Source organism: Mobula birostris, chromosome 4 (assembly GCF_030028105.1).
Source record: "Mobula birostris isolate sMobBir1 chromosome 4, sMobBir1.hap1, whole genome shotgun sequence".
Classification (NCBI taxonomy): Eukaryota; Metazoa; Chordata; class Chondrichthyes; order Myliobatiformes; family Myliobatidae; genus Mobula; species Mobula birostris.
In genome coordinates this window covers 33,539,391-33,566,732 of record NC_092373.1, presented here as the reverse complement: position 1 = coordinate 33,566,732, position 27,342 = coordinate 33,539,391, and the positions used below count along the sequence as shown (strand labels likewise).

Here is a 27,342-nt window from a genome sequence, read left to right as displayed (position 1 = left end):
TACAGAGAAACCATTACATTATCAGTGAAACCTTACAGCATGTTACACAGCAGTGAAACCCTACAGCATGTTACGTATAATTTATGTACTCTTTTATTCTTGTGTAGCTTCTTCGTGTCAATATTAAGGTGTAGATGAATACTTCCTTGCCTTTCTTTTGAGTCCTGTCTGGCCTTACTTCAAATCAGCTCTTAAGTTTCTGTTTCAGATTCATTCCTACTTTCGTTTCATTGCTGCCACCATTCCAATTTCAAGCTGAATTCTAAATCCTGTCTCTGAGGGACAGTGGAAAGGTGGGTGGCAAGATCATAATCTATCACGATTACCTTTGCAAACTTGGAGTTCCATATTATGATCATATTGCAATTGTGCTGCAGGCTGTCATATCTGAATCTGGCCATAAGTGACATTTTTAAATTGCAGCATTTGTGTTTTTCTGAAAATCAGGTTTAAAGTGAAAGAAGGTTTAGAGATACAATTAAAAGTATTTTGGCAAAATACTAATAAAGTATAAAAGCATAAGAGATTCTGGAAGGTGCACTGATGTTACCACCAGAAATTTAGCTGTGAATTTAAAATATCTATCTGGTACAAATCAGCCTGAAAATAAAGAAAATGTAAAATAAGGAAGTAGAAAGATTAAATAAAGCAGTAAGTAGGTTACAAAATATCTTACCTCACTTACAGGTATAGTTTGTCTTCCTTAGTACCAAAATAGAATGAGCAGCAGATTAAACATCCTACAAGGGGACCTTCATTTTATGCTTTGCTTCACTTGTACCTCTTATGAATCAACCTCTGAATATCTTGAGGGCTGTCTTTATAGAAGGCAAACAGTTCTTCTTTTCTGGCTCATTCCATTCCTCCAACTGTAGAGAATTAAGTTCGATAGAAATGCAGGTCTAATCTATGGTGAGCATAAATATCATTAGGAAATACCCTCTACATTAATGTTGTTAACATTCCTAATAGTTTAAACCCTTTCAAATTATGCTGTTGTTTAAGGTGAAAAATGAATTTGAAATTGAAGATCTTCAACCAAACACTCAGTACCTGGTCCAAGTACAGGCAGTGGCCAATTGGGGACAAAAACGCTTAAAAAGCAGCAAAGCCATGCTTTTCTTTACTACTCCTTCCACAGGTAAGAACACTTGAACCCTCCCTGATATTAAAACACTGAAATCATTTCTGCCTTTCTCTAATGTTGTTTATAATGCTGAAATTTTTGTTCAGTGACAGCGTGGACAATTTTTAAAAGTTTGTCCCCTATGACCAATGACAAATCCCTATGATCTTCCCCCATCTCCTTGCCCAGGTAGTACAAGAGAGATCAGAAACGTAGTTGTTCAATGATATATCCCAAAATACTTCAAAATATTGTACCATAGAATAACAAAATGCTGGAAATCTGTCACTCCATCAGTTCACATACTGCTTTTACCTGTTGTTAAAAAAACTCTGAGAGCAACAAAATAACATTGAAAGTGAATGTGATGGACTGCGGATTCTTCCAAAGATGCGTACAGTCTTTAGAAAGACATGTCCGCGTGCAGCAATGAAACAGTAAATGTATTTTCATTCCAGTAGCAGTCTTGAAGGTGTGGCTGAGACTAGGTTCATGTTTCTATCTTAAGCTGATTGAGAGTCATAGAAACGGGTCCATTGGACGAACACATCCTTGCTGACTATGTTGCCTATCTCAGATAGCCGCATTTGGCTGTGTTTGACTCACGTTTCTCTAAGCCTTTCCCATCCAAGTACATGTCCAAAAGTCATTTCAGTACTGTAATTGTTATGTTTACAACAATTGTTACATACTAAATTCTATCCAAATCTCTCTTTCATGTGAAAACCAAAGTTTGGGAGGGTTGGGCAATAGGAAGAAAAACTGGCCTTGATTTGAGTTCTTTTATCTTAGACAGCCAAACAAATTATGCCACCCCTACTACAGAAGTGTCCAATGAACTTCTACCTACTCATCCAATGCTGGATATTGGAAGTCTAGAGGCAGCAGCCCCCTATTATCATGGCAACCAGCTGCAAGTTAAAGTGCATTGGAAAAAAGCTAAAGAAGGTAAGACCTCCAACCAAATCTTGACTGCAATTAATTGTTCTAATGGTACTTTGTTCTTTAGATTTCTCTGTAAATGTAAATTGAAAGGACAACTACAGTTAGTGCTATAACTAGTACCATCACTTGTTAACCAATTTTATGCTTTACAGCTGCAAACTGGGAACTTCTTTTTCGATAACATTCTGAGATAGGACTCTCATTAAGCAAGAACACAATCAGAATTTCAAATAGATTCCATTGGATGTCTTCTGGAACAGATCTCTGCTCCCTTATAGTGAGAAATTAGGATTGTCAGTGTCAGGTTTGGGAGTTCCAAAGCAACGTCCACACCATGCACATATCTGGGCATAAATCTTATTAAAGTTCAAAGTACATTTATTATCAAAGTATACTACAACCTGGAAATTTGTCTCCTTACAGGCTGCCACAAAACAAAGAAACTCAATAGAAATTATTTTTAAAAAAGACCATCATACACCCAACGAGCAGAAAAAAAAACAGAGCTTGCAAACAATAAAACTAAGCAGGTGGCATTCAGAACTGAATTTCATGGAAGTGAGTTCACAGCCACAAAGCCAGTCTCAGCCGATCCAGGAGCCCATTCGTTGCAGGCCACAGCCTCAGTTCAGCGCAGAGATGAGTAAACTTCACTGAGCAGTGAGCTGAACACCAGCCTGTGCCTCGCCTCCGACCCCCACACCCTGACCTTTTCAATCTGGCCTGGCGCTTAAACCAGCCAAACAGCAGGTTGTTTTTCACTCTCGGGACCGTGACCCATTGCCTTGATTCGGCCTGTACCCGACTTTTCCGATGCTTAAATCGGTTAAACCTTGGTTTCTCCTTGCACTTGGGCCTAGGCCCACCACCTCGAGCCTGCCTTGCCTCAGTTCTGCCACTTTCAATTGGCTCCAAGTCCACTCCAGCAATGGCTAAACATTGTCTCATTCCCCGTTCTCGGGCCTGGGCTCCACCACCCTGATTCAGCCATGCGTGCCACGCCGCAACGGTACCGCACCTTTGAGACTTCAGTTCACACCGCAAAAATGCCATGTCACTCAGGCAGCTCAACTCCAAAAGGGAAGTTACGGGCTATTGACTGAGTGATCATTCTCAAGAAAAAGTGTGATTGGTAATTAGTAATTTTGTTTTCTGACAGCAAGTCATCACTGTGTTTTATCGGCACCATCTTAAACCATAAATTCTTAATGAAGGCAAAAACAAACAGATACAAAGTGTATACCCCCCCTCCCCCCCGCCCCAGAGGCACTCGTGGCAGGTGTCAATGGAATCAGTCATTCTGTCAAGATAATTTGATGCCAACTTTCCTATTTTTGGATCCAAGCTCCAGCTGACTTGCTCTTAACTTTGTGAGAGTGATCATATGTTCAGTCGCACAGAAGATCCCCCACCCCCAACAAGTGAGTCTGGTTAGCTTCTGGTTGACTTCTTTGGCCAGTTGCTGGGATTCTAGAAAGTCAGCCTAATTCAAGTTGCAGAAATCTACAGAGGCTGCAGGGGTGGGTGCTGAAGGACTTTTACTGACTTTGTGCATTCACATGGACCCAGTTGTTGCCTGACATGGGTACTTTATCGATGTTCACTTGAGATTATAGCACAACTGGGAAAATAAGTACAGAGGGTAGAGTAGGATGAGCTGCTAGAATCGGAATGAAGATGAGTGGGGAAGAACTTGTATCTACCCAAGGGGTTCTCCTGTTTGAACCTTAGCCATTCACTTACCTGAACCTCACCAAGAAATGTCAACACTTCAATAAGAACAGTCTCAATTATAGTACATCTGCTACTGCTGCAAACTCATAGCATGGTAAGCACCACATTGCCAACAGCTGTTATGACAATGAACTTGTAAGTATCTAACCCTTCCAGGCTGAAACTGGATTTATTTACATCACATACAAGAGAAAATCTGCAGATGATTGAAAACCAAGTAATACAGACAAAATGCTGGAGAAACTCAGCATCCCAGTCAGCATCTATAGAATAGAGTACAGTCAACATTTTGGGCCAAGACCCTTCAGCAGGACTGGAGAAAAAAAGCTGAGGAGTAGATTTAAAAGGTGGGGAGAGGGGGAGATAGAAACACAGGGTGATAGGTGAAACCTGAAGGGGAAGGGATGAAGTAAAGAGCTGGAAAGTTGATCAGTGAAAGGGATACAGGGCTGGAGAAGGGGGAGAGTGATAGGAGAGGACAGAAGACCATGGACAAAAGAAAAGGGAGGAAGGGCACCAGAGGGTGGCAAAGTACCGGCAAGGTGATAAGGTGAGAGAGAGCGAAAAGGGATGGGGAATGGTGAAGCAGGGGACATTAACAGAGTTCAAGAAATAAATGTTCATGCCATCAGGTTGGAGGCAAGCCAAACGGAATATAAGGTATTGTTCCTCCAACTTAAGTGTGGCCTCATCATGACGGTGGAAGAGGCCATGGATAAACATATTGGAATGGGAATGGGAAGTGGATTTAAAGTGGGTGGCCACTGGTAAATTCCACTTTTGCTGGCGGACGGAGCATATGTGCTCAACATAGTGGTCTCCCAATCTACATCGGGTCTCACTGTAATACGGGAGACCATACCGGGAGCACCGGACACAGTATATGACCCCAGGAGACTCACAGCTGAAGTGTCCCCTCACCTAGAAGCACTGTTTGGGGCCCTGAATGGTAGTGAGGAAGGAGGTGTAGCACTTGTCTCATTTGCAAGGATAAGTACCAGGATGGAGATCAGTGGGGAGGGACAAATGGACAAGGGAGTCACATTAAGAGTGATCCCTGTGGAAAGCAGAAAGTTGGGGGAGAGAGAGAGAAAGATGTGCTTGGTGGTAGGACATCATATCATTGAAGTTCAGTACTCAGAGAGAATGAATTACATTTTCATTATATTTTGTGAAGACCTGGAAGGCAGATAGAGATAAATTTGTAATTTATCCTACTGCCTACCTGTATATTGGTTCATATTCTGTTTTGTACTGAAGTCAGAAATATTTCCAGTCCTTCAATATCCAGCAGATGTGTGGTAGTAAATCAATATTCTAGTCCAGCATTTTGGCAACAAACAAGGTGCTTTCTCACGTGGGAATTCACCATGCCAATCCTACTTTATTCACGAAGGCAAAGTAGAAGATATGAGTGTTGCCTCTTAAGGAACCGGGTGCACATAGCTGCAGCTCCTGTAGAACATGTTAAGGAAGTGGAGATGCATCTCGATGACCTTTGGCTCATATGGGAAACTGAGGGGGTGGTAGGTAGGAGTGACAGGGAAGTAGTCGTCCCTAGGTTGCAGGAGGCAAGTATCTGGGTGACTGTCAGGAGAGGGAAAGGAAATGGCCAGCCAGTGCAGAGTACACCTGTGGCCATTCCCCTCAATCATAAGTATACCGCTTTGGATACTGTTGAGAGGGAGAACCTGCCGAGTGGGATGCCACAGTGACTGTGTTTGCCTGTGCCTCAGAAGGGAAGAGGGGAAAGAGGACTACAGTAGTGAAAGGGGATTCCATAGTTAAAGGAGTAGGCACAAGATTCTGTGAACATGAAATACCCAGATGATATGTTGCCTCCCAGGTGTCATGGCCAGGCACATCTCAGATCAGGTCCACAGCATTCTAAAGGGAGAGGGTGAGCAGCCAGAAATTTTGGTACATATTGGCACCAATGACATTAAGTAGGAAAAGGAAGGAAGTCCTGAAGAGACAACTTAGGGAGGTAGATAGCGAGCTGAAAAGCAGGATCTCCAGGATAGTAATCTGAGCATTACTGTCTATGCTACGTGTTGTTGAGGGCAAAAATAAAATGATTTGGCATATGAATGGGTGGCAGAGGAATTGGTACAGAGGGCAGGGCTTCAGATTTCTGAGTCATTGGGATCTCATCTGGGGAATGTATGACCTGTACAAATGGGATGGGTTACACCTGAATCCGAGGCAGACCAATATCCTTGTGGGCAGGTTTGCTAGGGAGCTGTTGGGGAGGGTTTAAACTAAATTGGCAGGGGGATAAGAATCAGAGTGATAGGGCTAAGGATGGGGCAGTTGGTATGCAAGGAGATGCAATGTATAGTGAGACTGTCAGGAAGGACAGGCAGATGATAGGGCAAAATTGCAGTCTGTGGGATGAGTTGCAGTGCAACACGGAGAAAATATCTAAAAGGGTAACAAATGCAGGGCTGAAGGTGTTATATCTGAATGCACACAGTAAACAGAATAAGGTAGATGATCTTGTAGTGCAGTTAGAAATTGGCAGGAATAACATTGTGGGCATCACTGAGTCGTGGCTGAAAGGAGATCATAGTTGGGAGCTTAACATCCTGGGATACACATTGTATTGAAAGGACAGGCAGGTAGGCAGAGGGGATAGGGGACAGAACAGCAATGTAGTTTCTGGAAGAAGTTAGGAAGGCATAGGATAGATACATCCCAAAGAAGAGAGGGTATGAAAGGCAGGATGAAGCAACCATGGCTGACAAGGGATCTCAAGAACCACATAAAAGCAAAAGAGATTACCTGAAATTGAGCAAAAATTGTGGGAAAATAGAGGATTGGGAAGCTTTTAAAAACCAAAAGAGGGAACTAAAAAAGTCATAAGGGAGGAAAAGATGAAATATTAAGGTAAGCTAGCCAATAGTATAAAAGAGGATACCAAAAAGTTTTTCAGATATGTAAAGAGTAAAAAAGGGATGAGAGAAGATATTAGACTACTGGAAAATGATGCTGGAGGAGTAGTAATAGCGGATGAATTAAATAATTATTTTCCATCTGTCTTCTCTGTGGAAGACACTAGCAGTATGCCAGAGGTTCAAGGGTGTCAGCGGGTAGAAGTGAGTGCAATTACTATTACTAGGGAGAAGTCCTTGGAAAGCTGAAAGGACTGAAGGTGAATAAGTCACCTGGGGCAGATAGATTTCACCATGGATTACACCCCAGGGTTTTGAAAGAGGTGTCTGGGGAGATTGTGAAGGTATTGGTAATGACCTTTCAAGAATTACCAGGCTGTGGCATGGTTCCTGGGGACTGGAAAATTGGAAGTGTCACTCCATTCTTCAAGAAGGGAGAGGGGCAGAAGTGAGGAAATTATAGGTCAGTTAACCTGATGAAGGGTCTTGGCTTGAAAAGTCAACTGTTTACTCTTTTCCATGTACCAAGATTGTTGTATTTGGCCTGCTTTCAGCACACCTCATCATTATAAGGTGACAATCATTGCCATGAGCTATATCCATGAGTGATCTGCATGGGAACAGCACCAATAGAAGGAAGGCCACAACAGAGGGTTGTAGGGGTGGATTTTTACATATAAACTTACGTAAGTGTAACTATTTCTCTTTAAGCCTTAATCAGATATGAAACACAGGATATGTTATGGTTGAGAAAGAAGGACATTTATTGTTAGCTTGTGGTTGATTAAGATAGCTTCAAAGACATTTGGTTACACATGTGTTTTTCTGCACTGTCAAAATCATTAACTATTCTACAATGGGAAACATAATTTTAGTTTTGTGACTTGGGCTATCATTTAAAAGTCAGGTTCAATATCCAAAGGGACTCCAAACTAAATTACATCTTAACACTTTTTCTTCTGTATCTGGGCTGTAGCAGTTACTTTTAAACAAATGAAAACCACTCAGAGACTAATCACAGGGAGATTGACACTATAATGTTCCTCAAATAATGAAGTTCTAAGTCGAGGGAAGTACGTTTGTATATTCGATACTTTATTAAGAAACCAGCAAAGAAGAACAACCTTGTAAAGATAAAAAAACTAATGAAACTAAAACTAATGATATTATGAAATAAGTAGTCTAATCATATTCAAACATTCTGAAGCATTAAGGGATCTTAGCGTATTTAGGAGGCCCCCCCATCAATCAGAATTGACCATGGATATGGCGTCCTAGCTGTTTAGATACGCAAGCATTTTTTGTGTGTTGCCCTAGCATGAACTCACACTTCAAAATGAATGAATTCTGCACTTCTTAAACTTAATTTTTATATTACTTTAATGTTAGTAGATAGCATTGCCTCCTAACATTAAAAGATTAACCAGGTTGGAAGTGAACCACTGCACCATTTTTCTTGGTGCGGTGAATGCTATTTATGTAGTCTATCTTGCCATTCATGTATCCACCTGAGATCAGGATAATTCTATTAAATAGGCAGGTTGAAGTAGGTTGTGACATTTGTGTGTGTTTGTGTGTGTGTCTAATAAACCTACAATCTTCCCTTATTCCCCCAGAGAGTCTCAAGAACCACAATACCTATCTGCTAACATGGGTGCCAGAATCCTGTGCTGTGAACAACTCACAAATACAACATTATGCAACAGTCAAGGTAAGTAAAATACATCTGACTGGTTTCTAAATATTGTAAAAATAAGAGAATAAATTACTTTTTTCCATTTTTTCTATTGCTTTGTATGAAAGAATCTTCCTCTTCATTGCTTCCCCTTGAGTTTAAAGAAGACAATTTTGCACCATTTTTCACTGGACATTTAATTTATTATAAAATAACTTATGAAAACATAAATACGTTTAAAGATGTCAGATGTCTTGAGGTTTTTGATCACCTAGACAACACACTTTTAAGTTGAACACCAAGTTTATGTCACTTAAGGGAAAATACAAAACAAAAGTTTAAAGTGGAAAAGGACATGAAGCAGTTGGATGGTTACCTAGAGTTAACTTGGTTCAACAAAATATTCGGTGTGAGTCCTGCATTACATTTCAGAGCCTTGGTTAAAAAACACCACTGTGATATTGTAAAATGATCACCTACTTCAATTCATCCAATCGATGTTCTGCAGTCTGCACTATCATGGCTAGTTTCAAAACTTGAAACTGTGATTAACTTAATTTCAGTTTGATATGACTTCAAAAGATTTTTGTCTGAATTAAAAGCTGTTTTGTAAAATTTATTTGCTAAACTTAAAGCAACACAAAAATACCTATTTATTTAGGTGGCTGATTATCCTATTAATTGTTTTTTTTTGTCTTCATGAAGGGAATGTTGTAATTCCTCCTTAATTAAGTCCCATATAAGTGTGTGGTTGGACTTCAATCAATTGTCATTCATTTTTCTCATGTGGCAGGCACATTTGCAATTTGCTTCCTACCACTTACTGTTTTAATTGTGTATTAAATTGTAATAGTTCTCCTAAAAACAAGTAATAAATTTCAACCTGTACAATAGGTGGGATTGAAACAAAATCCTTTGAATTATAGCAACACACACAAAATGCCAGTGGAACACAGCAGGCCAGGCAGCATCAATAGGAAGAAATACAGTCGACGTTTCGGGCCGAGACTGAAGGGTCTCGGCCCGAAACATCGACTGTACTTCTTCCTATTGATGCTGCCTGGCCTGCTGCGTTCACCAGCAACTTTTGTTGCTTGAAATTCCAGTATCTACAGATTTTCTCGTGTTTACGTCCTTTGAATTATAATTTATAACAAAAATTAACAAGGAAATCTTCATTAAATGCTGTGGTTAGAACTTTCTATTATGAATTGCTCTGTTCCTGGACAAATTTTGAAAAAATATCCTTGGTTTATGATGGTAAGTTAGTCAATTGTCAAGAGCAATGCTTCTATTTTCACAGTTTACTGTGAAATTGCAGCAAGTAACGTTGGTCCTATTACAACATGTTTGAAGTTGGCATCTGTTTATAATAAAGTACAGATGGATCACTTGTTCACTGAAACTTATCATACTACACCGTTTAAAAAACTCAGTCTATGCATCCATCATCCTTATGCTGACAGAGGATTTACCTAACTAGTAAAGTAAATTATTTAGTCACATAGAAAAAACTGGTCTTTTGATCACAAATAGCATTCTTTCCATTACATTTTAAGTGTGTGTGCGTGTGCACAGGCAATTTGGCAGAATGTGTTTGAAGGTGTTGAGGTAGGCTGCAGGCTTGTTGTTGATCTGGTACAGGTATCAGTTTGAAGTTAGATTCTTAACTCAAGTGGTGCAAATCAGCCTAAAAATGTAAAAGAAGAGTGTCAAGATTAAGTAAATCTGAAAGCAGATTACAAAATATTCTATCTATGATACTCACAAGAGATTCTGCAGATGCTAGAAATCATAAGCAACACACACAAAGTGATGAAGACCCAAAGTATTGACTGTTTATTCCCCTCCATAGATAGTGCCTGACTGCTGGAGTTACGCCAAGACTTTGTGTGTGTTCCTATCTATGATACTTACAGATTTAGTTTGTCTTCCTTACCACAAAAACAACAAATTATTTCAATAAACTCTACTTTTTTAGAATATTAGGAAAATATTACATCTTCAATTGTTCCAAAAACAAATTAACCATTCGCTTTCAGTGTTAGTATGAGATTCAAGGATCACTGCATGCTTACGCCCAAAATTGAACTTAAGTGGCTACAGTCTTTTCTGTGCTCTGTAACTCAATTTCTACGAAACAGGCAATAATAAAAATCGAAGGTCCCAATAGTAACTTTGGTATATAATGCACATCAGATCAGGAAATGTACTCTGGCTTCCAGCAATGTGAAATCTGTGTTTGGATGCCATTTCTAGATTTTCATTGACTTGAGGCTTATCTGCGCCATCTGCAGGCCACTCATGTAGAAGCAGGTTCTGCAAAATTTAAAGACTCTGGAGTACCACTATGAACGTGAATTAGGTAGATCTCTTAAAGATAATTTACTGCCCCTCATCTCTCCACTGCAGCAACCCAACAGTCCCTGAGTTTACAATCATAGGATGTGCTCACTGCAAAATGTCAACTGTCCCTTTGTTCTTTTGACATTATGGAATTTTGTATCATTTTAGTTATATCGTCTCCCCATCTATCCAGGAGAACAATTTTCACAAAACTGAATACCAGTCTTATGTCAGTGTGCTTTCCCAACGACAGGTGACCAGAGCTGTGTATTTTTAGCAATTTAGAGGTTCTTTCAATTGATTTCACCCCACACCTTGATTTCACTATCCTATATGTTCTGATATAATCCTTGATGTTGTCATGAAATTGACCCATTTAATTATTTTTCTAAATACGTAAATTTTCTAAATCATTATTTTCAGCATAACTCATGTGTAGGATTACTGATGTGTTTGAAATTATTGAGGCTACTCATCAACATTTATGAAGCCAGAGAACAGATTGTTTCATTTGCTTTTGTTGTCTGTTAAAGATTAGACACGGTTCAGCTTTATCAGTTGCTTCTCTTTGTGTCAGATGTTGAATTTAAATGGGAAAGTAAGAATATATTCTTCATCCTGCTATGTATTTCTTCTTTTCCTTCAGGGCACACACTTCATTATCAGTGGTCTGTTATTTGCTTGTGAATATAAGGTGACAGTGCAACCCATCACTCTCCAGGGGCAGGCTCCACAGGCCGTGATCTATGTGACAACTCCTCACTGCAGCAGTTCCATTACAGCCAAAGTGTTAAAACGTCTATTTTGTACAAAGACTGGTATGTTTGAAAAGATTTTGCAATATGGTTGTCATGTGATTCTGGCTAAGCTTTTCTATCTAACTTGCATTCCATCCTGTACCTCGTGCATACAACTTCAATCAGTCTTTGCATCAGTCCACAAAATTCAAGACTGTTCAGGCAGAAGTGAGAGTCTTTGCATCAGTCCACAAAATTCAAGACTGTTCAGGCAGAAGTGAGAGTCTTTGCATCAGTCCACAAAATTCAAGAGTGTTCAGGCAGAAGTGAAGGTATTTGCTGTTACTAAAGATGCTTGGGAAGACAAAAGGTCTGAAGATAGATAAGTCACCTGGACCAGATAGACTAAACCCCAGAGTCCTGAAAGAGGTAGCTAAAGAGATTGTGTTGGCATTAGTAATAGTCTTTTTAAGATCACTAGATTTTGGAATTATTCTGGAGGATTGTAAAATTGCAAATGCCATTCCACTCTTTAACGAGCGAGGGAAGAAAGGAAATTACAGGCCAATTAGCCTGTAACTTAGAGGACACAAAGGTACTTGGAGGCACATGATAAAATAGACCAAACTCAGCATGGCTTCCTTAAGGGGAAATCTTACCTGACAGGAAACAACAGGCAAGATAGATGAAGGAGAGTCAGTGAATGCTGTTTACTTAGATTTTCAAAAGGCCCTCGACAAGGTGATGCACGTGAGTCTGCTTGACAAGATAAGAACCCATGGTATTACCAGAAAGATACTAGTATGCATAGAAGAGGTAAAGAGTGGGAATAAAAGCTGCCTTTTCTCGTTGGTTGCCAGTGACTGCTGATGTTGCGCAGGGGTCGGTGTTGGGACTACTTCTTTTCAAATTATATATCAGTGATTTGGATGATGGAATTGATGGCTTTGTGGCCAAGTTTGCAGGTGATACGAAGATAAGTAGAGGGGCAGGTAGTGTTGAGGAAGCAGGGAGGCTGCAGAAGGACATAAGCAGATTGGGAGAATGGGCAAAGAAGTGGCAGTTGGTATATGGTGTAGGGAAGTGTATGGTCATCACTTTGGTAGAAGAAATAAAATTCAAAAATCAGAGGTGCAGAGGGACTTGGGAGTCCTTGTGCGGGATTCCTTAAAGGTTAACTTGCATGATAAGTCAGTGGTAAGGAAGGCAAATGCAATGTTAGCATTCATTTTGAGAGTACTAGATTATAAGAGCAAGGATGTAATGCTAAGGCTTTATAAGACATTATTCAGACTGCACTTCAAATCAATTCAATTCATTTCAAGTTTAATTGTCATTCAACCATACATGAATACAACCAAACAATACAACATTACTCCAGGGCCAAAGTGCAAAACACAATACCAATAGACACACACAGTACAAAGCACATATCACAAGTACAAGGTAACAAGCACATAAATGTATCAGTAAGCTACAGTCACTCAATAAAAGGGTCCAAAACTCGAGTCATCAATGCTGCAGAAATCTGCAGTTGACCACAATAGAGCTTGTCTTCTGCCGAGTGAACACTGGAGGGTAGCATCAACTCCAGCCTGGACGCTGCACCGCACCACCCCCAGTGGAGTATTGTGAGCAGTTTTAGGCCCCATAATCTAAGAAAAGATGTACTGACATTGGAGAGTGTCCAAAGAGGTTCAAGAAAACTATTCCTGGAATGAAAGGGTTAATATATGAGGAGCACTTGATGGCTCTTGGACTGTACTTGCTGGTTTAGAAGAATGAGGGACGATTTCAATGAAACATCAAATACTGATAGGTCTGCATAGAGTGGATATGGAGAGGATATTTCCTATAGTGGGTGAGTCTAGGACCGGAGGGCCCTGCCTCAAAATAGCGGGGTGCCTATTTAGAACAGAGTTAAGGAGGAATTTCTTTAGCTAGAGGGTATGATACTGTGAAATTCATTGCCACAAATAGCTGCAGAGGACAAGTTATTGATTATATTTAAAGTGGAGGTTGATCAGTATTTGATTAGTAAGGACACCAAAAGTTATGGGGAGAAAACAGAAGAATGAGATTGAGGGGGCTAATAAATCAGCCATGATGAATTGGCAAAGCAGACTCGATGGCTGAATGGCCTAATTCTGCTACTATGTCTTATGGTCTAACTGTATTTTCTACCTGTAACATCAGTATTGACACATAAACATTTTACACTTGGAGGGAAATACAAACTTCATAAAAGATTCGAACACTCGAATAAACTCTTCTTGGGCTTCAAGCCAGGTACAGGTATCGTTTGTAACTGATATTTCGATGACAAACTTTGCTGTCTTCTTTAGGTATGATGCCTGGGCATGTCTAGTCCGGTGGTATTTATACCCCTGTACTTTCTCCCTTGTGATTGGTTTAGTCCTCATCCAGTCGGGTTTCCCACCTTGTTTATAATCGAACAGAGCGGAAACCTGAGGCTTTCATATCTGTGGTGTGTGATCAGGGAGGGGAATGTCAATATTTTAGGGTATATTAATATCAAGTAGGAGCAGGTGTTGGGACTCATGAAAAATATTATGGTGGATAAATCTGCCGGTGTTGATGGGATTTATTCCAGGTTATTGGGGGAGGCAAGAGTAGAAACTGCTGGGGGATTTGACTGAATTCTTCAGCCACTGGTAAGGTCCTCGAGTACTGGAGAATAGCCGTTATTTTTGCTCTGATCGTTATTTTTGATCACGGTGCAACCCGAAGGAGGTCCTTTCGCCGGCGGATCCAAATCAAGCTGTTTGGTAAATAGAGCACTGGTGATGTTCAAGTCAATGACATTTTCTTGTGGGACTACATCGCCATCAAGGAGAAGTACGCCAAGTACCTGCCCCACAGCTTGGGCCGCTACGCTGCCAAGCACTTCCGCAAGGCACAGTGCCGCATCGTGGAGCGCCTCACCAACTCCATGATGATGCACGGCCGCAACAATGGAAAGAAGCTGATGACTGTGCGCATCGTTAAGCACATTTTCAAGATCATCCACCTGCTAACCGGTGAGATCCCCCTGCAGGTACTGGTGAATGTCATCATCATTAGTAGACCCCAGGAAGACTCCACACGAATCGGACACGCTAGCACTGTGAGGAGGCAGGCTGTCGACGTGTCCCCTCTGCGGCGCGTCAACCAGGCTACCTGGCTGCTCTGCACCAGGCCAGAGAGGCTGCATTCAGGAACATTAAAACCATTGCAGAATGCTTGGTAGATGAACTCATCAATGCTGCTAAGGGCTCTTCGAACTCGTGTGTCATTAAGAAGCAGGATGAGCTGGAACGTGTGGCTAAGTCCAACCATTAATTTCGTCATGTCAGTTTTCATTGTCTAATAAAAGTACCAAAAATATTTTTTTTTAAGTTATTTTTGTTCTGATTATGAAGGACAGTAGTGACAAACTAGGAGATTATAGGCTGGTGAACCTTATTATGGTGAGGAAGTTATTGGAGAAATTCTTGGGAAGAGGATCTGGAAAATCATAAGTTTATTAGAGAAAGTCTGCATGGTTTTGTGTTGAGGAGGTTATGTCTTACAAAATTGTTTGAGTTTTCTGAAGCGTTGGCAAAGATGAATGATGTATAGGCTAATTCATAAGATTAAGACACAAAAGACATAATAATGGTGGTGTACTGATTTGATGACTGTGATCAAAGGTGTGCACAAAAATCGGTGCTGAGATCACTGTTGTTTGTGATAGCATTTATGTGTACACAACAATGAAGGTAGGACAATTAATAAGTTTACAGATGACAAAAACTGGAGAGTTTTGGATAGTGAGGAAGGTTGTTATTTCTTTGCAAACCTAATGAAGGGTCTTGGCCCTAAACATCGACTGTTTACTCTTTTTCAAAGATGCCACCTGGCCTCTTGAGTTCAGCACTTTGTGTGTTGCTTTGGGTTTCCACTGTCTGCAGATTTTCTCATGTTTGAAATGGTGAATAGAGTTTAATCCAGGTAACTGTGAGGTGTTGCACTCTGTAGAGCCAAACGTGAGAGAGAAATACACAGTAAATGGCATGGCCTCCAGGAGTATTGATATGCAATGGGATCTTGAGGTGCAAATCCGTAGCTCCCTCACAGGTGCATATGATGAAAAAGGAGGCCTGTTGCCTTCATTGTTCGGGCTGGTCATGTTGTAGATGAATAAAACTTTGGTTAGACCAGATTTGGAATTTAATATGTAGTTCTGGTCAGCACCTTGCAGGGAGGATGTGGAGACGTTAGAGAGGGTGGAGAAGAGGTTCACCAGGATGCAGCTTATATTAGTGAAAAGGGGAGGTTAGATAAACTGACATTGTTTTCTCTGGAGCATCATGGGCTGAGTGGTGACCTGATAGAAGTATTTCAATTACTATAAGTTGCACACTTAGATAGAGATGTAACGTAGAGATTTTTACTCCTCGTGTATGTAAAGGATGTAAGTTATAAAGTAAATTCAATTCAATTCAGATTAGGAGAGGTGTTGATAGCCAAGAATCTTTCTGGTGGAAATATTAAATACTAAAGGGCATAGATTTGAGGTGAGGGGGAAACGTTTGATGAGATCTCTGGAAAGTATCATGTAGGGGGACTGGTAGAGGCAGAATCAGTAGTAATTTTTAAAAGGCAGTGAGGCACATTAACCGGGAATCCAGAGACATGGAGAATGTGCAAGCAGAAGGGAATTATTTAAAATTAGCACAGTCAGCACAGACACTATGGGCTGAGGAGCCTATTACTGTGCTGTACTGTTCTTTATTCAATGTAACATACTCTTTCCCAGTTTAACTAATTCTGATAGAAACCACCATACAAATCTAACAACTAGTTAAAGTTAACATCATCAGAAATATAGTCAACATCCTGATGTTCACTAATTCAACTTGGTGTACTGCTCCTCTCCCGATTCAAACTTGTTACAAGATGTAAAAATGGTAAATTGGAAAAAGGTGTATTTTTTTAAACTGCACGCATATTATTTTTATTTATTCATTGTGAACACTGTTGAAGAATATTAAAAAACTAGATGCATTTAACTTTCAGAAGTCCAACCCTACATCCCCATCATGAGAGGCGGAAATGGGTAAGGCTAGCCAACGGGGTTCTAGTGAAGCTATACAGGCCAATCCCCTGTACAGTGGATACAATAGACTATAGAAACATTGATGAACTCCAACCATACCAACTTTAGAGGATGATGGAGGCGGGAGGTCTATGCTTCAGTGGGAGCTAAGGCAGCTAACACGAATTCCACTAATTTCAACGTTACTGAAACAGCGTGATTAATTTCAGGTTCACTTCATTACTTGATTTTAAATACCTCAGCTTCCACAAAGGAGTTTGAATTTATGCCTCGGGACTAACAGTCTAGAACCCTGTCTACTAGTTCTGTAACAATCACCATGTCACCATACCCAAAAATCACATCACTAACTGTTATGTTTTGTAACTCCAAAATATAAGACTAGTTAAAAGGAAAACAAGAGAGCCGGGAATATGAATCAACTAACATATGGCCCTTGTGGCTAAAGGGATCAGGGGGTATGGAGGGAAGGCTGGTACAGGGTTCTGAGTTGGATGATCAGCCATGATCATACTGAATGGCGGTGCAGGCTCGAAGGGCCGAATGGCCTACTCCTGCACCTATTTTCTATGTTTCTATGTAACATCATATTTTACTCTAAATGAGGTATGCACGTATGACATAGTAGTGTCATGATGTATGCAATTCACTTATTTTTACATGTAAACCATAATTAATTAATAAATGGACAATAAGGGATGACCCAGGAACAGAATTAGCTGGTGAGTTGTCGGTTATGGAGTGTGCTGCATTTTGATATTGAAGAAGGAAATTGGCAAGCTTCTACTGGCGGTGCTTACAGTGTGTTCTTTGGACTCTGGACAAACCTTTCCAAGCCATTTGTAGTTGGATGGTATGGTGCAGATGTAATATGTCTTATTCAATTCATTTTCAGGAATTATGGAAGCTGTTCCACCACAAACTTTGGTCTATTGTCCTAAGTGTTCTGGAACACCAGTCTTCATGAAAAACCTTCTCATCACATCAACAGTGTGCAAGGCTATAGTGGAGCCGATTGGGAATACTTCTCACCACTTTGTAGATGCATTCACTACTACCAAGAATTTTGTGCCATGAGTGGTCCAGCAAAACCCATAGATCCTCTGCCACAGCAATGTAGGCCTTCACAGGAATGGAGAGGCAGTGCTTCTGAACATGCTGGCCTCCTGAACAGTGCATGGCAAGCTGCTCAATCTGCTGATCTTTCTTGGGCCACCAGACAATGCCTCTCATCATCATATACACCTCTATCAGGTCACCTCTCCGCCATTCCAAGGAGAAAAGGCCAAGTTCACTCAACCTATTCTCATAAGGCATGCTCCCCAATCCAGGCAACATCCTTGTAAATCTCCTCTGCACCTTTTCTATAGTTTCCACATCCTTTCTGTAGTGAGGTGACCAGAACCAAGCACAGTACTCCAAGCGGGGTCTGACCAGAGTCCTATATAGCTGCAACATTACCTCTTGGCTGTTAAACTCAATCCCATGGTTGATGAATGCCAATGCACTGTATGCCTCCTTAACCACAGAGTCAACCTGCGCGGCACCTTTGAGTATCTGATGAACTCAGATGCCTCTAATCCTCCACACTGCCAAGATTCTTACCATAAATACTATATTCTGCCATTTTCTTTTTTTTCTTAATGTCTGTATGCTCAAGCTTTTCACTCTGCTGTAAGTCGTCCCTACAGTTGCCAAGATCCTTTCCGTAGTGAATACTGAATCAAAGTATTCATTAAGTACCTCTGCTATCTCCTCCAGTTCCATACACACTTTTCCACTGTCACACTTGATTGGTCCTGTTCTCTCACATCTTATCCTCTTGCTCTTCACATACTTGTAGAATGCCTTGGGGTTTTCTTTAATCCTGCTCGCCAAGGCCTTCTCGTGGCCCCTTCTGGCTCTCCTAATTTCATTCTTAAACTCCTTCCTGCTAGCCTTATAATCTTCTACATCTCTATCATTACCAGGTTTTTTTGAACCTTTCGTAAGCTTTTCTTTTCTTCTTGACTAGATTTTCAACAGCCTTTGTACACCACGGTTCCTGTATCCTACCATCCTTTCCCTGTCTCATTGGAATGTACCTATGCAGAACACCACGCAAATATTCCCTGAATATTTGACACATTTCTGCTGTACATTTCCCTGAGAGAACATATGTTCCCAATTTACAATTCCAGGTTCCTGCCTGATAGCTTCATATTTCCCTTTACTCCAATTAAACGCTTTCTTAACTTGTCTGTCCCTATCCCTCTCCAATCCTATGGTAAAGGAGGTAGAATTGTGATCACTATCTCCAAAATGCTCTCCCACTGAGGGACCTGACACCTGACCAGGTTCATTTCCCAATACCAGATCAAGTACAGTTTCTCCTCTTGAAGGCTTATGGACATATTGTGTCAGGAAACTTCCCTGAACACACCTTACAAACTCCACCCCATCTAAACCTCTTGCTCTAGGGAAATACCAATCAATATTTGGGAAATTAAAATCTCCCACCACGACAACCCTGTTATTATTACACCTTTCCAGAATCTCTCTATCTGCTCCTCGATGTCCCTGTTACTATTGGGAGGTCTATGAAAAACACCCAGCAGATTTATTGACCCCTTCCTGTTTCTAACTTCCACCCACAGAGACTCAGTAGACAATCCCTCCATGACTTCCTCCTTTTCTGCAGCTGTGACACTATCTCTGATCAGCAGTGCCACACTCCCACCTCTTTTGCCTCCCTCCCTGCCTTTCTGAAACATCTAAAGCCTGGCACTCTACGTAACCATTCCTGCCTATGAGCCATCCAAGTCTTTGTAATGGCCACAACATCATAGCACCAACTACTGATCCACATTCTAAGCTCATCCACTTTGTTCATAATAGTCCTTGCATTAAAATAGACACATCTCGAACCATCACTGAGCCTATCCCCCCTCTCACACTGTCTCTACAAGTTTTCACTATTTATGAGCCAACCGCCCCCTTCCTCCGTCTCTTCAGTTCAGTTCCCACCCCTCAGCAATTCTAGTTTAAACTCTCCCCAAAGGTCTTAGCAAACCTCCCTGCCAGGATATTAGTCCCCCTCAGATTCAAGTGCAACCCTTCCTTTTTGTACAGGTCACCCCTGTTACAAAAGAGGTCCCAATGATCAAGAAGTATGAATCCCTGTCCCCTGCCCCAATCCCTCAGCCATGCATTTATCCTCCACCTCACTCTATTCCTATACTCACTGTTGCATGGCTGAGGCAGTAATCCTGAGATTATTACCTTTGAGGTCCTGCTTCTCAACTTTCTTCCTAACTCCTTATAGTATGTTTTCAGGACCTCCTCCCTTTTCCTATCTACGTTGTTGTTACCAATATGTACCACGACCTCTGGCTGTTCATCTTCCCACTTCAGGATATCGTGGACACAATCAGAAACATCCTGGACCCTGGCACCTGGGAGGCAAACTACCATCCGTGTTTCTTTCCTGCATCCACAAAATCTCCTGTCTAACCCCCTAACTATAGAGTCCCCTATTACGGCTGCCTTCTTCCTTTCCCTACCCTTCTGAGTCACAGGGCCAGGAACCAATACCTTTCTTAATTCACTTTCAGTTGGCTTTATTGCAGGGATGTGGCATGCAAATGGTAGATGGATTTCCAAAGAAGTTGTTATTGTCTCAGGCAATCACACCCCCAAAATGCTGGCCCTCCTGTTTTTGCAGTATTTCACTGTTATGAATGTCATTCCCAAAGGAATTAGCTTTTCTCTCATATAAGTTCTTACTTGGCTATCCGCAGGCTTCAGTTCTGTATCTTTGAAATGCTGCAATTGTAACAGAATTTGTTCAGCCAATCTGGTTTCTGTTCAGACAATGCAATTTTATTCACACTCACTTTCATTGCTTACTGCAACTCAAATGCATTTTTGTCTGCTGTTTCCATTGATACAGCAATTTCAACTGTTCTTTAAAATGTAAATTGTGCTTCAGCTTGGGGCCATTTTTGCGTGCTTTCTTGTAAGATTCCACAAACTAAACAATCTCTCAATGCATCATTAATCCCAAACTGACTATGCTTGGACAATCTCTTCAATCTTGTCTTGTAAACTGAAATGGATTCCCCTTCCTTTTGATTCCACTAAAGTATTCTGCAATCAACAATAGATTCAGTTCTAAATAGTCCTCCACTACTCATTGTGAGTCTAAAGTGAGCTGCACACATATGACATGGTAACGTGATGATGTATACAATTCACTTATGTTTATATATAACCTGTAATGAATTATTTAAATAAACAAGAACGCTTAATCAAACAATATATTTACAATATTACTCAAATGCTACTCTCTAGCAAAGTTAGAGAGTGGAAGAATGCAATCTATAAAAAGGATCTTGAGTTTAGACTTAAATCTGTGCAGTCTTGCTGTTTCAAATAGATGCAGCCATTTGTCCAAGTTTCGGGTTGGTGGCTGGCAAGAAGATGTCAAGCAGTATAAATCATTCAGGGTAAGCAGATTATCACAAACACCAGTGCAGCACAGCAGCTGCTCTTCACCACAGAAAATTATTCTATCCATGTTAAATCCATGTTCTGTCCTTCATAAATATTTTATGTTTCAATCAGTAATGCAGCAGAGTTTTATTCAGTGTCTCTGTCCAACATTGAAGGGCATCACTATTAACTACATGAATGTGATCTAAGATTTCTCTCATTTATTCTACTAGATGGATCACTGTTTTTTTCTGATAATTCATATGGCTTACAATACATCACCGTTTTTGGTAGCCACATACTTTTGAGCCATTTTCAAACTTTAAGCTTCAAATCTAGAAGACAAACCAATGTCTCGTGATGCTGATTAATGGGCATTATCTAAATTATCTTTTGCATGCTATTGATGATAGTATTCGGCGATGTTGGAATTAGATGCATGAGTTCACATACACTAAATAAATAAATGCAAGAAAAGGGAACAAAGTATGGTTTTGTCTGAATGTAGATTCTATAGAGGGTGTTTATTCCTTGCAGCAGACAATACGTGTGGTTCTAATTAGCTTCATTTTTTTTTGTTTTTCTAATTTCTTTCAATTTTTTAAGAACGAAGATTGAAACACTTAAATGCATAGCAGCAAGAGTTTTGGTTTATATTGCAGATTATTTAAATAACTCCGAATTGAACCTCAGGATAAGAGAAAATACATGTGAATGTATATTTGTGTGTTAAGATATGAACATGTCAGTGAAAGATGCTAACACTCATTTGTTTTGGATTTCAGGTCTTCGCCAGACATCCATTAAAACTTCTGGAAAGGTTACATTAAAAGTTGAAAAAATAACTGCTACTTTTGTTGTCAAAAATGGCACAGTCAGTGGAGAGATTCACTGGCAGGTTTCACCAAGCCAACATCATCAGCTAATCACTGGGTACCAAATGAATTGGTCAGAAATATCTACTGCTAACAGACCATTTGTCACACCAGAGAAGGCCATCTCCCAATATCAAATACTGTCTCCAGTAAGTTAGCAGTATGATGCTGTGCTCATGGGAATTATGGGAAAGGGTGAAAAACCTTCAACTTCTATTTCTCCTATGGTGAAAGTTTGCTTTTTTTTTATAGATGCTGGTAAATATTAAACATCTTTAAAGAGATATAAGTGCTCTCTTGATAGTGATCTTATTTAAAGGAACCAGAAGTAATTTTACTTCCAAAACGGGTACCAATTGGGTCTAGAAGAACATACACTCAAAATTGCCAGCCTAAAATTTAGTCAAGGAAAATTCTTGGGTCTAAGGTCAAAATTAGAGAATACTGCTTAATTTTGATTGGTTTCTGACATTCTTTTAAGAGCGATTGTAAAACCAAGAATAAACAGATTAAATACTCTGAGTTTGCTGGATTCAACAGCAGGTTCATCTGTGTTTCATGGAGCTGCCCTGAATACTATGACGCAGACAGATCCCAGTCAGACAGACAGTTGGGTGTCTGACTGGAAACTGGGAATAAGATGTCATCAATAAATTCATCCTCTGAACACATTTAATAGCAAATTTAGGTTCAGTTTCTGCTTGCAAAGTTTATAAATATAAATCATCTTCACTTCAGTGATATCCACCGTGGTCTTTCTTTCCTATATTATATTTTTGTGGCTCTTTTGATATGTTTATCTCATTTATTAAAATTTGAAACCAACAGATAATATTTCTAGCAGATTTATCAGGATAAAGTCAGGATGTGACGGGAAGATTTAAAGTGATTGATTTTTTTTTCCATGGAGAATTCCCAGTTGTTTTAAAAATGATTATAGTTTTGGTAGTGATTAAGGAAAGACTACTTCCTGTACGTAGCAAATCAGTGATGAATTCTTCTTGACCCTGACAGCAATTTACCACCAAAGGCAGATGTTAACCAGGCACTCAAGATACTGAATGCTGCCATCACCAAATGAGAAACAGCTTACCCTGAAGCATTTCAAGCCATAGTCAGGGACATCAGTCAAGCTTACTTGAAGAAATCTCTGCCCAATTATCATTAGCATATAACCTGCAGCACTAGGGGTCCCAACACAGTCGCCCACTGCTATACTACAATTCGGAATGCCTACCATTTTACATCTAGACTGCATTTTGGGAAACCTGATCACTTGACTTTCCTTCTCGTACCTGAACACAGGCACAGGCTAAAGAGATGAGAACAACAAAGAAGTGGTTGCAGAAGGCAGATGAGCTGTGCTCAAGCACTCATCAGAGGATCTGAAAGAATACACCATGGATGTCACAGACTTTATTAAAGCAGCCATAGACTAGTATGCCCCACAAAATCATTCAGAGTCCTTCCCAACCATAAGCCCTGGGCGAACCATGAGATCAGCAATCTGCTGAGGGCCAGATCAGAAGCATTCAGGACTGGCAACAACAAGTCCAGGTACGACCTTCGGAAAGTCACTGCGGGATGCTTGATGACAATGACTGGGCTTGAATGCTATTACCTTTAACAAAGTAAAACCAAACAGCATAGGTGACAAGACTTTGCATCCAGGTGAGCTCAATGCCTTCTATGCTTGCTTTGACCATCAAAACATGGAAGAACCTTCACAAATTCCCACAGCCCCCAAAGGCCCTGTGATTTCAGTCTCTAAGGCTGACATAAGAGCATCCTTCAGGATGGTGAACCCACAGAAAGCATCCGGCCCAGATGGGTACCTAGCTGAATACTAAGGACCTGTGGTGATCAACTGACTGGATTGTTCACTGATATCTTTAACCTCTCATTTCAGTTGTCTAAGATACCCACCTCCTTCAAGCAGGCTTCAGTTATACCAGTGCCTAATAAGAACAAGGTAACCTGCTACAATGACTATCCTCCAGCAATACTTACATCCACTGTGATGAAGTGCTTTGAGGGGTTGGTGATGAAACATATCAACCCCTGCCTGAGAAGTGACTTGGATCTGCTCCAGTTTTCCTCCCAGCACAACAGGTGTAAGCGAAGCTAACTATCTTGATCAGACAAATAAATGCAGCCTAGGATCAAACTCACTTTATTCACGAGATATATCACAGGGAGTCTGCCTCACAATCAGGGTGTCCTGGACTCCAAATAAGCAGTGGAAAGCTCTTTCTTTTATACAGTACAGAAACAAGATGTTCATAATTTTAGTCTTAACCACACAAAAAACCCATACAACCAAATAGGTACATCCATAGCAAAGGCATTTTAATCATAGAACAGAGAGTAACTAAGTCATATGAATATTACATTTCCTTTATCTGTACTGTTACATCCTGATTACAAAAGACTGTTTGCTGTAAGTCTAAGGTTAGGACATTGGGTTACAAAGGTCATTTAGGTTACCAAGTTCAAATAGAAAAATGAAACTTCATTAACCCTTTTGCTGACCCTTCAACTGGCTAGTCTGGACTGATTTTATGGCTGACAACATGCAAAATTTTAGCAACACCAGAAGAATACGGAAGTTTCATATTTTCATAACTTTAAGGGTTATAATGGAAAAGTACTACCAACTCTGGTGCTATCAGACAAATAATCCTTTATTCTTCTACAACAGGTCCACAGCAGATGCCATTTCATTGGCTCTTCACTCAACCGTGGAACATCTGGACAGCAAAGGTGTATGCATCAGCATGCTCTTTGTTGACTACAGCTCAGCATTAAACAATATCATCCCCTCAAAACTAATCAATAAGCCCCAAGACCTTGGTCTTAATACCTCCTTGTGCAATTGGATGCTCTAAAACCCAGTCAGTTTGGATTGGTAACATCATCTCCACCACAATCTCCATCAGCACAGGTGCACCACAGGGCTGTGTGCTTAGCCCCTTGTTCTACTCACTTTATACTTATGACTATGAGGCTAAGCATAGCTCCAATGCCATATCTTATGTTTTCAGATGACACCATTGTCATTGGCCAAATCAAAGGTGGTAATAAATCAGCATACAAGAGGGAGATTGAAAATCTGGCTGAATGGTGCCACAACAACCTCTTACTCAATGTCGCCAAGGCCAAAGAGCTGATTATTGACCAGGAGGGGGAAACCAGAGGTCCATGAGCTAGTCCACATCAAGGGATCAGAGGTGGAGAGGGTCAGCAACTTTCAGTTCCTCTGTGTTATCATTTCAGAGGATCTATCCTGGGCCCAACAAGTAAGTCCAATTACAAAGAAAGCATGGCAACACCTCTACTTCCTTTCAAGTTTGCAAAGATTCAGCAGGACATCACAAACTTCTATAGATGTTTGGTGGAGAATATATTGACTGGTTGTATTATGGCCTGGTATGGAAATACCAATGCCCTTGGATGGAAAATCCTAGAAGTAGTGGATACAGCCCAGTCCATCATAGGTAAAGCCATTGCCACCATTAAGCTGAGCTACATGAAGCACTGTTGCTGGATCCCCACCACACAGGCCATGCTGTGTTTTCACTGCTGCCATCAGGAAGAAGAAATCAGGAATGTGAGGACCCACACCACCAGGTTCAGGAACAGTTGCTACTCAACCATCAGGATTTTTAATCAGAAGGACTTCTGTAAATTCATTCATTTTCACTCACCTCTCAACCTATGGACTCACTTCCAAGGACTCTTCCTCTCAAGTTCTTGATACTTATTAGTTTATTTTTTTTCCTCTTTCATATTTGCACAGTTTGTCGTTCTTTGCGCATTGGTTGTCCATCCTGTTGGGTGCGGTCTTTCATTGATTCTATTATGTTTCTTGGATTTACTGTGTATGTCTGCAAGAAAATGACTCTCAGGGTTGTATACAGTGTTGTATGTGTATTTTGATAATAAATTTACTTTGTACTTTGTATGAGTAGTCAACATTTTTAAAACTCTGCAAGAGATGGGGGAGAGAAATTAGGAAAATATTTTAGGCATGAGGACGACAGAGCATAAATTCTGTACCACAGGAAATAGTTTAAGCAAAGATGTTGCATCTTTTAATGGACAGATCTTTGAAAGAGAACAGACACAACAACATAAGCTACACAGTAAGACCTAAGTAATATGAGCAGAATTAGGCCATTTGGCACATTGACTCCTCTCCACCATTCCATCAGGGCTAATTTAAACTCTCTCCATCCCATTCTCCTGCCTTCTCCCTGTAACTTTTGCCACCCTTACAAATCAAGAACCTTTTAAATTCCACTTTAAATATACCTAATGATTTGGCCTCCATAGCTGTTTGTAGCAATGAATTCCATAGATTCACTACCCTCTGGCTAAAGAAATTCCTCCTCACCTCTGTTCTACAGAGACATCCTTGTAGCTTGAGGCTGTGCCCTCTGGTCCTAGACTCCCCCACTATAGGAAACATTCTCTCCATGTTAAAAATAAGATTAATTTTTAATTGTTTTTGCAAAATCCAATAACAGACTTCAATCCCTGGAAACTTTAACGATCATTCCTCTCTGACTACAACATATACAGATTGTATTCCTACTATAACAAAAGCATAATCCTTGATAATTCAGGTTATGTTCAACATTTTCTTTATGGGTAAAATCAAAGGCCTTAATCTACATATACTTACTGGTTTTTAAAGCTGATATGCACCTTTATAGTTGCAAAGAGCACCAGCATAATTTGACTGATATATGCTGGTACTGTCCTGATGACTCTTGCCTTTGGTCAGTATTTTTGGTTCATTCTACTATAAATTCTGTCCAGAATCATTAAGCCACTCAAATGTAAATGGCAATAGAGGGTCAGAGCTGATTTACTAATTTTATTAATTAATTTCCCTTACTCCTATCTGCACTTTTATTTCTTTGTGTTCTGAGAGTGACCTCTGCTGCTGGAGATTTGTATCAAAGCTACTTTAATGTGTTTGGGGACCATTGGAAATTTAATCAGTTTACCAGCATTCCATATTAAAATGCTTTTGAGAACTTGGTTAGATTATAAATTGCAGTTCTTCTGTTGTTTACAGGATCAACCGTTTGTAACAATCCCCAGTCTTCAGCCTTCAACGACATATTGGATTCAGGTTCGAATCCTGACTACAACAGGGAAAGGCCCAGCAACTGTTAAAAGTTTTCAAACACCACAAGTTTACAGCATAGCCTTATAAAGGTTGGTCATATCTTGTATTTTGTCTAATTGCTGTGAATCAAATTATTTGTGCACATCAAGCTGAAAATAACAATTGTTGAGACAAGGTTACTGTTTGCGTCACAGACACACACTGTCTGTTGCACTCTATTCTCAGCACAGTCTGATAATAGTGCATAAATTGAATACTACTTCAATAACAGAGACATTTTTAGTTCGATCATAAAG

The 27,342-nt window shown here is 40.3% G+C and overlaps 1 protein-coding gene across 1 annotated transcript in view; it reads left to right on the top strand.

The window, feature by feature from the left end:
• LOC140197008 (anosmin-1-like) overlaps positions 1 to 27,133 on the top strand; it is a 155,842-nt gene extending 128,709 nt beyond the window's left edge. Inside the window, exons 8-14 of the mRNA XM_072256940.1 lie at positions 1,006 to 1,141; positions 1,919 to 2,074; positions 8,316 to 8,410; positions 11,367 to 11,538; positions 14,274 to 14,515; positions 23,816 to 23,878; positions 26,993 to 27,133. Coding sequence (XP_072113041.1) covers positions 1,006 to 1,141; positions 1,919 to 2,074; positions 8,316 to 8,410; positions 11,367 to 11,538; positions 14,274 to 14,515; positions 23,816 to 23,878; positions 26,993 to 27,133 — 1,005 coding nt within the window. The remainder of the gene's footprint in view (positions 1 to 1,005; positions 1,142 to 1,918; positions 2,075 to 8,315; positions 8,411 to 11,366; positions 11,539 to 14,273; positions 14,516 to 23,815; positions 23,879 to 26,992) is intronic.
• The last annotated feature ends 209 nt before the right edge of the window (positions 27,134 to 27,342 follow it).